At 34.9% G+C, this 15040-nt stretch overlaps 2 protein-coding genes across 2 annotated transcripts; one reads left to right on the plus strand and one right to left on the minus strand.

Annotated features, from left to right (window-relative positions):
• Positions 1-2701: 2701 nt before the first annotated feature.
• On the plus strand, positions 2702-5396 carry LOC111913917 (26S proteasome regulatory subunit 7 homolog A). Its single transcript, XM_023909636.3, has 8 exons — positions 2702-2882; positions 3377-3458; positions 3662-3831; positions 3925-3986; positions 4074-4218; positions 4296-4514; positions 4608-4789; positions 4881-5396. Exons 1-8 carry the CDS (start codon positions 2796-2798, stop codon positions 5212-5214), a joined length of 1281 nt encoding a protein of 426 aa, XP_023765404.1. The 5' UTR covers positions 2702-2795; the 3' UTR covers positions 5215-5396.
• Positions 5397-5709: 313 nt separating this feature from the next.
• On the minus strand, positions 5710-9618 carry LOC111913915 (protein STRUBBELIG-RECEPTOR FAMILY 7). Its single transcript, XM_023909635.3, has 14 exons — positions 9235-9618; positions 8856-8988; positions 8683-8754; positions 8529-8594; positions 8358-8429; positions 8210-8281; positions 8047-8118; positions 7918-7983; positions 7762-7824; positions 6803-7669; positions 6583-6715; positions 6351-6481; positions 6116-6272; positions 5710-6023 (listed from the first exon to the last, which is right to left on the minus strand). Exons 1-14 carry the CDS (start codon positions 9314-9316, stop codon positions 5874-5876), a joined length of 2136 nt encoding a protein of 711 aa, XP_023765403.1. The 5' UTR covers positions 9317-9618; the 3' UTR covers positions 5710-5873.
• Positions 9619-15040: the final 5422 nt, after the last annotated feature.

Raw genomic sequence — 15040 nt, forward strand, 5'->3', positions numbered from 1 at the left:
TCGATCTCATATTCGAACTGTGGGCTGCATACTGTTAAGCTGAAACTTAGAAAAATCATAACTTCCTCATACAAAATCAGATTTAGACGTTGTTTTTATGCACGTTCTCTGTTTAACTTATTCTACGGCTTTTGTTTAGATTACCAAGGCTAATTATCACTCTATCGTAAATTCACTATTTACGTCACGCTGCGTCGTGCCGGTTCTGTCGCGAAACTTCAACATGTCATAACTTCTTCGTTATAACTCGGATTTTGGCATTCTTTATATATCCGGAATCCTTGTCACGACCACTACAACTTAGTTAAGATTATTCATTCTAAATAAATTTTTTTTTATCAAAAAGTCACTTTTGATGCTTATCGTCTCTAAATTGACTAGCCCGGATCTACGGGCGTTACACTAACACACCAAAGCGACGAAGATCTAATATTACAAGCTTCTAGAGTTGCTCAAACTCACAGAAGAGAATCCATGGACCAAAAATGAGCTTATGAACAAACCTTAACTCTAAGTATCAAATGGATTAACAAGGTAGGATCTTTTTACCTCCAAAAGCCTCCTAAAATGATGTAGATTCAGGATCTTGAAGCTCAACCACGTCTAAGGCTTGCACACCAAACTCTTCTTCTTTCAAACACACCAAAAAGGGCTACAAGGTCACTTTCAAGCTCAAAGATCACACTCCAAAGCAAAATAGGGTTTTAGGAACGTTTAGAGGTGTGGAGGCTAGTAATGGAGAAGGTCCAAAGGTCATAAATGAGCTTAAATAGGGCTCATGCCCGAAAAATATAGGGTTTTGCTTCTAGCCACGTACGCCCCGCATACGTGGTTCAAGTCCGCGATCCATCCACCCATATACGCTAAGCGTACATATATGTATGCCCAACGTGAGCATTGGTCAAGAGAGAGAAAGAAGAAGAACTATAGATCGAGAAAGTCACATTAGCTACACCAGACCAGACAGACTTTCTTTTTTTTTACTATTTTTTGACTGACCGGATCGGTCACTCCTCAACCAACTAAAACGACAGTGATGGATGCAATTTATAAAGTCTTGAATAAGGTCTTTGCTGGCATATTCTTAGAGTGTTCTCACAGGTTCAGGAAAGGAAGAGGGACTCAGACATTCTTTGCGTAGAGTTCTATTACTATTAATGATCCAAGACCTGTATGTAGACCTGGGCCTCCCCCGCTTTCAGTTAAGGCCAGAAAGAATTATCTTACCTTTATCTTCTGTCAGTCTTTGAAGTTTCCTTTCTTTGAAAACCAAGGGTGAAGCTAGAATGTGGAGTACGGACTTATCATGCTTCCCAATTCCACTAGCATAAAAGAGTTTATTCGCGCTTTATGGCATTTCCAAAAAGAAAAAAATCCAATCCCGCAAAGGATTGTTCATGGAACTACTATCGAGATTCTTCGGACCATATTTCCTAGTATCATCCCGATGTTCATTGACGAAAGGCCTCTTTTGCAAAATAAACAATGATCCAAGGACTAAATATAACATACATGAATACGAGTGTTACAAAAAACATCTCGAACTAAAATCTTTAATTCATGCAAGAAAACCCGAGTCCATAACTTTTCCCCTTTCTACCCTTCGATTCAACACACAATTTAAAGGTTAGATCTCACAACCAACATTATCACCTCCCAAAAGGTCTAAACTTTACTTCCTTAAGGCCCAAAACCTTTACATGATCGACCTTTGGTCCTTAACCCTGAATTAATAAATGGCCATAAATTGGGTGTTACATTTAAAATATTGAATTTTTGTGTTTTATAGAGATATTTTAACTATATATGTAACTTAATACTAAGAGTAAAGCGATGTACATACACATATGGGATTATTGCATCATATGGCCAAGTTGAACTTGACTAATGAGTCATGACCATGGAATGCTATTTTCTTACAATTTCGTTGTATGATAAATAATACTTGATCTTTTGTGAATTCATTATACAACTCCATTTATAGTAGTTTAAAAATCTCTGAAAAACAATTCATTTTCATAAGTACAACTCTTAATTTACATTTTTTTAAGTCACATCAAATGAATTCAACATAGAAAATAAATGTATTCGTCATCATAAACAAGTGTTATAATTACATGTGTACTAATGATTATTATGTATACAAGAGTGCTATTTTATTGGTTTAGAAATGACAAAAAATCCTACACCTAACTGGAAAATCCAAAACCATAAGAATTTGTGTCCGGTTGGAGAGGACTCTACCTAAAATAGCACTCTTGTACACATAATGATCATTATGTGTACAAGAGTGCTATTTTATTGGTTTAGAAATGGCAAAAAATCCTTCACCTAACAGGAAAATCAAAACCATAAGAATTTGGGTCCGGTTGGAAATGACTCTACCTAATAATGGGTCGGAAGTTGATACTTATTGGTGATTTTTATCAAATTCTAAACAATGAATATGGCCCAACTCCCCCCCCCCCCCCCCCCCCCCCACCCCCACATGTTTGTGTATGTGTTTCGTCAACTGGTCATACCCGACTTTGGATCGATTCAGGGATGGTCATACCCATCCCGATATGAACTCAAGTTATTTTGGACCGATAATGCACAAAAGAAACAGTAGTTCGACAAGTTATGGATAGGAAAATAGTCAAGGGACTATTCTTGTATTTCTACTAAAATACGAGCATAAGATGATACTCGACGGGAACGACCCTGTCTCCCAGTTTATTGTTCGGCAAGAAACGTTTTTCCGTCGAGGAGATCCAAATCAAATCCTTGCCCTCCGGTAGCAACAAAAAAAAGCGATGCCGACTGACATAGAAGATGAGATTAGGGACGAGAAGAATCCTCCCCCTCTTGATGAAGACGATATCGCTCTTCTCAAGACTTATGTGAGTTAAATCGCGATTCTTACAAACTAAAGACCTAATACTTGTTCCACTCGATGCCCTTATTTAATTGGCTTTTGTTCTTTTTAACTTGTTAACCCATCGAGCAACACTACGGATCGGGTGAAAATTAGTTCTTTGATGAAATTTGGCTGTTCGCAGCTTCTTTACTGTTTACCCGTGTACTAAAATAGGCTTTGCTGTTTTAAAATTCAACTTTTTACATAATGGTTTTGTATATCAAATCAAGGAAAAGGTAGCATCTACTGAAGATTTGAATGATTAGCTTTGTGCGCTGACGAATTGATGCAATTTAATACAATTTGATTTAAGATTGATTTTTAAATGCTTTCAGCTGTTAGGAACTTAGGATAGTTTGATCTTTATCTTGCATTTTACTAGTATTCATGTGCATTATAGAGAAACTTTTGAGTTGATAGTTTGTGTTGGTTGAAATATTCTGTTTATCGCAACTGAATTGATGAAGACTTGTGCAGGGATTGGGGCCATATTCCACAAGCATCAAGAAAGCTGAAAAAGATGTAAAGGAAATGGCCAAAAGGATCAACGATTTATGTGGTAAGCTTATTTTTGTGAGGTTTCTGACTCAAATAAGCTTGTATGAACTATGAAGACTCTGCCTTTTTGCTTGTTTTACTACTTAGAACATTCTTCTTTGTAGAGACTATAAATGGCCTTATACCTGTACATATATAGATAATTAGATATGAATGGTTAAAGATATTTGATATTTCCTTTGTTTCTCTTTTCAACTGCTTTAGGCATCAAAGAGTCTGACACTGGTTTGGCTGCACCTAGTCAATGGGATCTTGTTTCTGATAAGCAAATGATGCAAGAGGAGCAACCTCTTCAGGTAGCAAGATGCACAAAAATAATTAATCCCAACACAGAAGACGCCAAATATGTAATAAATGTCAAGCAAATTGCAAAGGTATGTATAAAACAACAACACCTATATCCTAATTACAAATTCAAAGTCCCTTGTTTATGTAACATACTGATACTCAGTTTTATCACTCTACAGTTTGTTGTTGGATTGGGAGACAAAGTTTCACCAACAGATATTGAAGAAGGAATGCGTGTTGGGTAATTTGAATTTGTTATTATAGCATGATAAAAATCTTTTCTTTTTAATCTTTTTTTTTTATCTAAAATCTCCATGTCTAATTACAGTGTTGACCGCAACAAGTATCAAATTCAGATCCCTTTACCCCCCAAGATTGACCCAAGTGTAACCATGATGACAGTTGAAGAAAAACCAGATGTCACATATAATGATGTTGGTGGATGCAAGGAACAAATTGAAAAGATGAGAGAGGTGTGTAAAACTGTAAATTATGTAAAATAGTGTTTATAGTTTCTGGTTTTAGTTTTATAAAATCTTTTTCTTTTTAGGTGGTCGAGTTGCCAATGCTCCACCCTGAGAAATTTGTTAAATTGGGAATTGATCCTCCGAAAGGCGTCCTATGCTATGGTCCACCTGGCACTGGTAAAACACTTTTAGCAAGAGCAGTTGCCAACAGAACTGATGCATGTTTTATACGTGTCATTGGAAGTGAACTTGTTCAGAAATACGTTGGTGAGGGGGCCCGCATGGTTCGCGAGCTATTCCAGGTCATCAATCCATCATGAACAAATTCAATTTACAATAAGTCGATAATTTGACATTAATTTAAGCAACTAACAACTTTGACTTCAATTCAATAGATGGCACGTTCCAAAAAAGCTTGCATAGTTTTCTTTGATGAAGTTGATGCAATTGGTGGGGCCCGTTTTGATGATGGAGCTGGTGGTGATAATGAGGTTCAAAGAACCATGCTTGAAATTGTGAATCAACTTGATGGATTTGATGCTCGTGGGAATATTAAAGTTTTGATGGCTACAAATAGGTATATTTTATTCATATCTTTTCATTAAGTCCAAAAAGAAACTGTCTTCATGTATACAGCACTTTATTTGAATATGTATGTGTAATTGCAGACCAGATACATTGGATCCAGCACTGTTGAGACCTGGGAGACTGGATAGGAAAGTGGAATTTGGGCTTCCAGATATGGAAAGTAGGACACAGATATTTAAGATTCATACAAGAACAATGAATTGTGAGAGGGATGTGAGATTTGAACTTTTGGCGCGACTTTGCCCTAATTCAACAGGGGCAGATATAAGAAGTGTGTGTACTGAGGCTGGAATGTATGCAATTAGGGCAAGGAGGAAGACAGTGACTGAGAAGGATTTTCTTGATGCTGTTAACAAAGTCATTAAAGGGTACCAGAAGTTTAGTGCTACTCCTAAGTATATGGTTTACAATTGATTTGTTATGTGTTATGTGAACTTTTTAATGTTTCTTTAAAGTCTTGCTACACATGGATTCAGATGTCAAAAAGAATTCGTGTGTGGTGTTTTCTTTTGAGGAAAATGGGACTGAAGTCTGGAAAATGAATGTTATATTTTGGTTATCCTTGCATTTAAACAAGATTGTATGCTTTGTTTTTATTCATTGTGCGCATGTATGTGAGTGTATTGCTATTACGAGTAAAATACAACTTCAAGCCTATAAAATGTTTACAAGTTCATGTTGGCTATTGTTATTATCGATATATACATATAAGTTATGGATATGGAATTGTATGTAACTTACTATTATGCAAATAGGAGGGAAAAAAATACATTTTACAATTTTCAGGTTACTTAACGATATTATCAGTGAATAAAAACGCAAGTATGTAGGCTATTGTGGGTAAGAAATTGCCCTGTTAAGAAAATGGAAACAATCAAACAAGTCGCTGAATTATTCACCAATGACAAGTGAAACAAAAATCAATAAATGCTTTAACTTCCACTTCCAAATGTCGGTTGTTTCCTACACGTTATCTAAAACCATACCAATATATAATTATTAAACCAAAACCAAACCAATTTTTTTTAAAGATTAATAATAAAGGATAACAATCAAAAAAATAAATACAATCATCAACTCTCCCGAGGAGAATCCTGGTCGCGGGTCCGCACAGCTGAACCTTGTTCAAGACTAACCGTTCTCTTGCTCATGTTTGCCCTCTGCACAAGTCTTACCAACGCCTCAACCACTTCCGACATGGGTGGCCGAAACTCTGGCTCCGCCTAACATTCATATATAAATAAATATAACCACATTAGTATCAATATCAGTACCAATATCAGTATCAATATCAGACTATCAGTATCAGTATTACCTGTACACAAAGAGCGATTACATCCGCAAATCGAGAAAGAGATTTGACTGGATACAGTCCTTTAAGTGCCGGATCAACCATTTTGGCAAGAGCATCAATGTCATGAAGCTGAGGTGTCGCCCACTGTACCAAAGACTGTTCTGCCCTTGTCCTTGAACTGAAACCACAACTTAGGTTAAAGAAATCTATATATACCAAACTAGGTTACTATATTTAATAAGATAAACTTTTTTACCTATCAAAAGGTTTTCTTCCTGTAAGTAATTCTAACATAGTAACACCAAAACTGTACACATCGCTCTTTATCGTGTACTGACCAGACATCGAAACCTCAGGGGCACTATATCCAGACCCAACATTCTCCTCCTTCAACCAAACCAAGGGCAAATCAGTAAATTCAAATATTCAACTCTATACAAAGTACAAACACCAACACTTGAAAGTTGAAAGTTGAAAGTTTCTTCTACCTGATCTGCATCTGAGACAAGCCTAGCTAACCCACAATCAGAAAGATGAGGATTAAGCTCTGAATCTAGCAAGATATTGGCTGATTTAATGTTCTTATGAATAACAGAAGGCGAGCATACTTCATGTAGATATCTGAAAATAGAAACAAGATGACATCAGCCCTAATAATCAATTATTCATAAGGTTTTTAAGGTAAGATTTTTTTTTTTTAAAACTTACTCCAATGCACGTGCTGTCCCTAAAGCAATTTTGACACGGCTATTCCATATTAATGGCTTACTATATTCATCCAAAAGATGTAGGAAATCGTATAAAGATCCGTTTTTTAGAAACTCATAAACTAAAAGATGCTGTCCATATTCAGAACAATATCCAACAAGCTCTGTTACATTAGGGTGGCGTAATCTTGATACGTCTGAAACAATATCAATGAAATCTTCTGATAATTGACCATGAAGAACAGATGGCTTAATTTTCTTAACAGCAACAACTTTTCCATCTTCAAATTGGGCACGAAAAACACGCCCGATAGATCCTTCACCGATTAGGTTATCACCATTGAAGCTGTCTGTAGCTATTTGAAGGTCAGCTATGGAGTATGACGTGGCATCTGGTGGGGCCACGCTTTGTTTTTTGGGAACAACTATAGGTTTAGCTGTGAAATCATTGTCAATGTCATCGAATGAGATGTTGTTATCATCCATTGGTGGTGGTTTTAGGTTAAGGTTAATGACAGGTGGAGGGTCAACTGATTTTGTGTTGACCATGGAGGAATCTTGGATTGAATCTTGCTGTGGAGGAACAGGAGGTAAAGATCGGGGTTCGGTTTTTTCTATATCTGTTGACTTTTTGGATCTTCTTTTTAATAAAATGAATACAATGAATGCAGCCACGATTAAAATGGAAATCACAATTCCAGCTATAGCTCCACCACTGATACCGGATTTCTTTCTGCCGCCATTAGAGCCGCTAGCAGATGGTGTAATGCCGCCGCTCGGTTGGCGGGTTTGACCACCACCTTCAGGTGCAGGGATGCCAGGTGGCGGTGGTGGTGCAGGCCCTGAGTTCCATGAGTTACCATCATTTCTAGCACAAAAACAATCATATAATGTTTAATGTTTAATGTTTAAATATATTTTTTTTATAAATACAGATAATGTAGGAATTTGCAAGCTTACAGAAAATTTATGTTTCTGAATTGACTTGGAATCCAACCAGTGAATTTGTTATTTGCAACATTCCTGAAACATGAGTTAAGAAATAAGTGTTAATTAATGTAATATATTATATACCTAACACGTGTAAAAGATTGGTTTTGATTAAAAAATACTCACAGAGTCTTGAGGGGAAGATTTGCAAGAACATCAATGGAGCCTGTAAACTGGTTGTTCTGTAAATACCTACACAACAATAATTGAATGAGAAGTTGAATGCCATGTCAGATTACAGATTCATATACTTACATATTATTAGCACTTGACAATAAGCTGAAGCTTTGAGGAAGATCACCCGTGAATAAATTAGAAGATAGATCCCTGAAGTATGCATAAAATCATTAAAAACCTTTTTTTTTTTTTTTTTTTTTACCTCAAATGCATAAATATATGTTATGGTTTCAGTTCTTACAGGTTGGAAAGAGATGGAAGTTGCCCAAACATGTCAGGTAATTGACCACTTATTTGATTGTGGGCAACATTTCTATTCAAATATAAAAAAATCAATGTCAATATCAGTGTAACAATTTTGATTAAAAAAATAAAAAAATTTGACTCACAAGTATCTTAGAGAAGCCATTTGTGATATGGAATATGGAAGGCTGCCAGTATATCCACATCCAGCAAGATTTCTGCATTTTTAAAAGGTCATATGAGAAATGAGATGAAAATTAGGAGAAAATGAATGCTTAAAAGATAATAATAATAATAATAATAATAAATAAACATACAGTCTTTGCACGTTTGGAGGAAGGCTATAAGGTATCTGATTGCCAAAATTATTGTTGCTTACATCACTGCATTACCAAATTAAACCATGTCAGGTTTATATATGTCAAAAAAGAAGCCATAAATGAAGAGATTGAAGAAATTTATCGTTCTTACAAGTCAGTTACCGATGTCAAACTTGAAAGCTGGAATCCGATTCCCCCTGAAAGCCCAAGACTGGGTAATTTTCTGATCGGATACAAATGTTATGAGTTTTATGAATTATGACACATTATGATGACTTTATACACATTCAAATGAGTAGATGATCAATGGAAAGTGTGAAATACATTTCTGTGACTCTTGCTCCCGAACATGTGACGCCTTTCCAGCTATCTCCACAGGGATCGCCGCCGCTTGAACTCCACTTGGTTAATTGTCCCGGCGAACTCATACTTTGATACATGGCTACCAGGGCAGAGACTGCACATGAAGTTTGAAACTCGAATCAATTGCTTTGATTAATTTGTTGGTTGATTGTGAATTCGAGTATGTTTACATAGAGGGTGTGTAATTGAGTTAACGTAATCGGTTGCGTGTTCCTTTAAACCACTACGAAAATCGTAAAAACCTTTTACAATAAAATTAACTAGACAGGTTTTCATAGGCGACACCGACAAACAATAAAAACCCACAACTAAAAATAAATAAAGAAAGAAAAATACTAACCATCGGATGGATCTGTGTCGCCATTAATGGAGTTTAGACCAAGAACAAGAAAGATGAAGAGCAATGGTGCGAGCACCGCCATTACCTCCGGCGTCTGACGTCTGTATCTATTACTCCTCTACCCTAAGAGTGAATATAAGCATCTGAAATCATTATAAAATTTTCCCTAATTCCTTCTTTTCGATGTAGGTGACTGAATAGTGGTGGCAATCAAGAAATAAAAAAAAGGGAGAATAGGAGTGGCAATTGAGAAATTAAAAAAAAGGGGAATGGCAGCGAGCTGCAGAGGTTTGATTTTCTCGGGGAAAGCTGGTAGGGACGGTGTACTATACGCCCAAAGAATCTAAAGCCACAGAAATAGTCTCCCTAACTCTTTCTCTCTCTTCTCTAAATATATGCATATACAATTACGATTACAAATTTACAATACACACTGATTCTAGATATCAATCACCACATGCATGCTAACGGGCCGGATATTTTTCCATCCGCCCTCCGTCTAAATTTGTATGGTTTATGTTTCTCTTTTGTTATCCCATTTTTTAACACCCTCACTTCTAAATTTGACAATTTTTTATGTCAATTTTTATGTACAAATTTAGGTAAAAAGGATTAGAACTAAAGACCAAAAAAAGGAGAATCTAAAAATATACAAAAGGTGTTTGGGTAAAAAAATTGGAAATGTATCATTCGAGCAGTCCACGTCAATCCGTACAGATGTCCACGTGAGAGGTTAATCACGAAACACTAACAATAATTTAGGTGTGTCAGGATTTGAGTCTTGTATCTCATATGTGAAATTCCGCTCCTCAACTGTTAAGCTCTCATCATAAGGGGTAAAAAAAATTGTATATTCAATAAAGATATGTAGTTTTTTGTTAGATTTTACGGGGTGTTTGGGATTGCTTTTCAAAACAAATTCAATAGGTAAAATAAAATATTTGACAAACTTAAAATCACTTTTTAAAATAGTTTTTCATTAACTTTAAAAATAAATTTTAAAAAGCATGTAAAATTTATTTTTTTGATTTTTTTTAATATTTTAACCACAATAATGATTTTAAGTCAAATATTTTTTAACTTATTAACTTATTGACTTTTGTCACCACAAAAGTTAATCTAAACTCTTTTTAAAACTCATTTTGTGATTTTGTCACCATCATAAGTCATTAAGCGTTTTTGACCAAAAACATTTTTTGAATTCAAAAAACAATACAAGGAGCCCTGATATAGTCCTCCTTTGATATCTTATCGTTTAGTAAAATATTAATTAAGATGAAACCATACAATAGATATTCTATTTGGTGTATAATCATCAGGCACACAAAACCAAATATTTCCGATGAACTTATTTTGTTGGTAATTTCCGACAAAATTGCGATAAGAGTGGAATCCAACAAAATTCCTACAAAATACCAATGGAGATAAAAAGGAAATACTTATGGGATTTAAATGTGTAAAATTACTCAAATCTAATAAAACTTGCACCTAGATTGCCATGAGATATAAAAAAGAAGTAATAATGCATCCATCTTGCTACACCTCGGATATCAAATACATAGACAAACTTGTTATAATTAGATGATGTCATAAAAGAAGTAATAATGCATCCATCTTGCTACAACTCGGATATCAAATATATAGACAAACTTGTTATAATTAGATGATGTCATTTGGAATATCTTTTTATTGGCTATTGTACTAATAGGCATGCATAGTTTGGAAGGAAACAAAATAGATCTATGTAACTTGTAAAAGAGAAATTGAATTAGCTCCTATTTTTTATGTCTACAAATATTCCTACCTACTATGATATCTACGAAAAATAACATTTATATATGTGGTTTAGTGTATCAGTATTTGACTCTAAAGCATCTAAGGAAGGGGTAAGTGCCCTCAACTCCTTCGATCTAGGAACAATGTATTAGTAGAGTGTTGTTTTTAGTGATAGACAATGCATCCCTTCACAATTATTCAAGATATTAGGAAATCGCAAATTGAAAAAGATTTGTTCACCTAATGGTCAACATGACTGTGTCAGCCTCACGAGCTATATAAGAAATCATACAAAAGAGACCAAAGGAGATCATGATCGTTGTTGTTCCTTATGTGCGACTTGGTAGTAGTGCTAGCTAAAGCAACATGGAGTGTCTTGGCATTTGCCTCATGAGATCAAGACGAAACACAATTGTTCAAGACAAGGATTACAACAACCTTTGATGTTCATTTTGACCTAGCTTTTGTTCATATTTTTCTCCAATGATTACGTTTTTTATGCATTTTGTATCTTCTTTTGTTCATTCAAGTAATTTGTAACCCCCAATTTGTATTGATAAATTTTATATGACATATGTTTCTCTTCATGGATATATATAATTTTTCATGGATATATATAATTTCTCCGATGATGGTACCACGTTAAATACCCATACCTAATAAAATTATTTGTTTGCCATATACGTTATGCTATGTTGTATCTTGGTATGTGTTTCTCTAATTATAAGTCATTTATTATCTTTATGCATTCTAGCTATCTAGTTATCCGTTTGTTTATTATGTTTTACACGTGTTTAGGAGATCAAATGCGCTTTTCAGTGGTGAAGACACGTTTCAATTACTAAGGTGATCCTTCGGATGCTGACTTAAATTATGTAATAAGATTGAAAGTGTAAATAATTAGGTGAAGAATGTTTGTTGGGAGAAAGAAAAAGATTGATTAGTTATATAATTAATCAAAGGATAAGACTTGCTTAAATGCAAGTATGCAACCGACAGTAGAGACTTGAGAATATGACATATTTGAAAGAGTGTGAAAAGTAGATGATGAGAATGCAAAAAATGAGTCATCACCTGCCAATTATTCATTTTCAGTACTTTTCTCACCATAATATTTAGTTTCATTATCTTTCTAATAAGACCAGCCGACGTACATGTCATATGTAGTTTTCATTCATTATTTAACCCTCCTCACTTTTAAAAAAGCTCAACTTATCTAGAATTTTATAAATTTATATATTTTTTGCAACAAATTACCTATAGTCGATAGAGCGTCTTATTAAATCTCCTTAACTTGTTTTGATGAAAAAAATAAAATCAATTATATATATATATATATATATATATATATATATATATATATATATATATATATATATATATATATATATATATATATATATATATATATATATATATATATATATATATATATATATATATATATATATATATATATATATATATATATATATATATATGCATTTGTTGAAATGAGTTGTAATTTTGAAGCAATTGTTAAATATGAAATTAAATACATCCACGCCAATGATTTATGTTGATTACAATAATTTAATTTGCATGAAGTTTTGCTCATAAGTCATAATACAAGGTCCCAATACCATAATTAAGTAATGTTTAAATAGTTAATATTATTATTTTCCCATGAAATTACCCTTCTCATTAAAACAATATATATAACAAAATACAAATACATGGGCCGACCACAAAGTATACGGGCCTGACAAATACAATCTAATACAAATATACATTAACAGCCCCCCGCAGTTTGAACGGGAGGAAGTGACCGGACATTCAAACTGGATCTGAAATCTAAAAATAAAGATGTTGGAAGACCTTTGGTAAAAATGTCCGCATACTGAGATGAAGAGGGAACATGCAACACGCAAATCTGACCAAGAGCAACTTTATCGCGAACAAAATGAATTTCGATCTCAATGTGTTTTGTGCGTTGATGTTGAACCGGATTATTTGACAAATAGACTGCACTGACATTATCACAATACACAATGGTCGCACTAGTAGTAGGAAAGTGTAACTCCAATAATAAGTTCTGAATCCATGAAATCTCAGCAACCGCATTAGCAACACCCCGATATTCAGCCTCAATACTTGAGCGGGACACAGTGCCCTGTCGTTTAGAAGACCAAGATAATAAATTTTGTCCAAGAAAAACACAATAGTCGGAAGTAGATCGTCGCGTTGTAGTGCAGCCAACCCAATCAACAACATACTCCACACTCTTCTCTTTCAAGCTCGCCTCCCTCCTACATATTGGGTCGAGGCTCTTTTCATGGCTGTTCACGTTCTCAACATCACTCCCTCCACCAACATCAATCATATGCCTCCCTATCAAAAACTCTATAATAAAACCCCTTCATATTCTCACCTTCGAGTCTTCGGTTGCCTATGTTACTCTCATATTCCAACTCCTCATAAATTATCTCCTCGTTCCACCCCATGTAGGGTCTTGGCAGCAAGCCTTGTCTTGTTTGCAATGGGTACCATCCGAATCCCCAACCAGGAGGAGCCTAGAGAGTTTGATCGGTCGAGTGTGACCAACGACCACCACCATGACTGTTGTGACCTCTCCCCCTGCCATCGTTACGACCACCATGGTGATTAAATCCTCCATGAGTGGTATTTTGAGATGAGTTATGTTGTTCAGCAACCAAGACAGTAGGCGATGAAGGAGTGGCAGATGGAGTGAGCAAGTGATCAAGTTGTTTGATTCGATGTTCTTGAGCCATAAGCATGGATCGAGTTTCCAGAAAACTCGAAAGGGGCTTGTTGTGGCGTATAATAGTAGCAACACTCTCAAACTTTGGGTTTAACCCATTGATAGCATACGCAATAAGATTTTTTAGGCACAGGAGAGTCGATATTATCAAGCATATCAGCAATAGACTTGAGACAAGTGCAATAAGAAGAAACATCAGATTCACCTTGAGTAATCGTGCGGAGTTCATTATCAAGTTGGATGATTTTTGTGTCTTTGTTGATGCGAAACAGGTCTTCAAGGTCTTGCCACATCTCATGAGCTGAGCTTTGTCTCTTGAGGACCATCTGCAGTATTGATTCAGAGATGGTATAGAACATCCACATCTGCATGATGTTATCAATCCTCTCCCATTCATCCGTGACGGCAGTAGACTTTTCAATTTGGGCTTTTAGATGATCCGCCACCCCAAAACCGATGTAGTGAGTCTGAAAAAGCTTTCTTTATGCATCATAATTAAGTTTTTCTAGATCAAGAATGATGGGTATGGAGGCTTTGATGTTGGATATGACATAAGGTTTTTCTGAGGTGAGATTGGTGTCGGAAGTCGATGGTTACACCATGGTTCAACAAAGAAAAGAAGGAGAAGGGAGATCGACACAGAAAGATAGAAAAAGAAGAATGAACCGAAAAAGGTTTTTGTGCCAAGGAGTAAGCAGCGACTAAGGTGAGAAAAGTTAGGAGAGCTCTGATACCAAGCTAATATTATTATTTTCCCATGAAATTACCCTTCTCATTAAAACAACATATATAACAAAATACAAATAAATGGGACGGTTATAAAAAATACAGATTGACAAATACAATCTAATACAAATATACATTAACATAAATGAGATAAGTAATATAATAGACCGTGCTAAAAGTGAAATATTATAGAGAAATTAAATATCATTCTACTTTTTGTTCCTACATATCCTCCTACCTAATGAAAGGGTGACATGTGTAACATTTAATGCTCATTTAATGACATTTAATGATATTTTAGGATACTAATATGACACATGTCATCACTTAAATGGATAGGAGGATTGGTAGGATTAAAAGGTAGGAGGATATTTAATTTCTCAATATTATATAGTGCGTGAAAGAAGAAAGAAAGAAGGAAAAAAAAAAAAAAAAAGAAAGAAAAGAAAAGTATGGATTTTGGGTAATCATTGATTGATTATGGGAGGTCGACATATATGGCTCATTTGTTATTATTATTATTATTATTATATACACCGATTG

This window comes from Lactuca sativa, chromosome 1 (genome assembly GCF_002870075.4).
Source record: "Lactuca sativa cultivar Salinas chromosome 1, Lsat_Salinas_v11, whole genome shotgun sequence".
In the NCBI taxonomy this organism is placed as follows: Eukaryota; Viridiplantae; Streptophyta; class Magnoliopsida; order Asterales; family Asteraceae; genus Lactuca; species Lactuca sativa.

What these genes read in the sequence shown, in the direction of transcription:
- LOC111913917 (XM_023909636.3), top strand. Translation starts at nt 2,796, where the DNA reads ATGCCGACTGACATAGAAGATGAGATTAGGGACGAGAAGAATCCTCCC. An exon ending in AAGGATCAACGATTTATGTG is followed by an intron (nt 3,459 to 3,661) that starts GTAAGCTTATTT and finishes CAACTGCTTTAG; the next exon opens with GCATCAAAGAGTCTGACACT. An exon ending in GAAGAAGGAATGCGTGTTGG is followed by an intron (nt 3,987 to 4,073) that starts GTAATTTGAATT and finishes GTCTAATTACAG; the next exon opens with TGTTGACCGCAACAAGTATC.
- LOC111913915 (XM_023909635.3), bottom strand. Translation starts at nt 9,316, where the DNA reads ATGGCGGTGCTCGCACCATTGCTCTTCATCTTTCTTGTTCTTGGTCTA. An exon ending in CCTCCAAACGTGCAAAGACT is followed by an intron (nt 8,430 to 8,528) that starts GTATGTTTATTT and finishes TTAAAAATGCAG; the next exon opens with AAATCTTGCTGGATGTGGAT. An exon ending in AATCTTCCCCTCAAGACTCT is followed by an intron (nt 7,825 to 7,917) that starts GTGAGTATTTTT and finishes CTCATGTTTCAG; the next exon opens with GAATGTTGCAAATAACAAAT.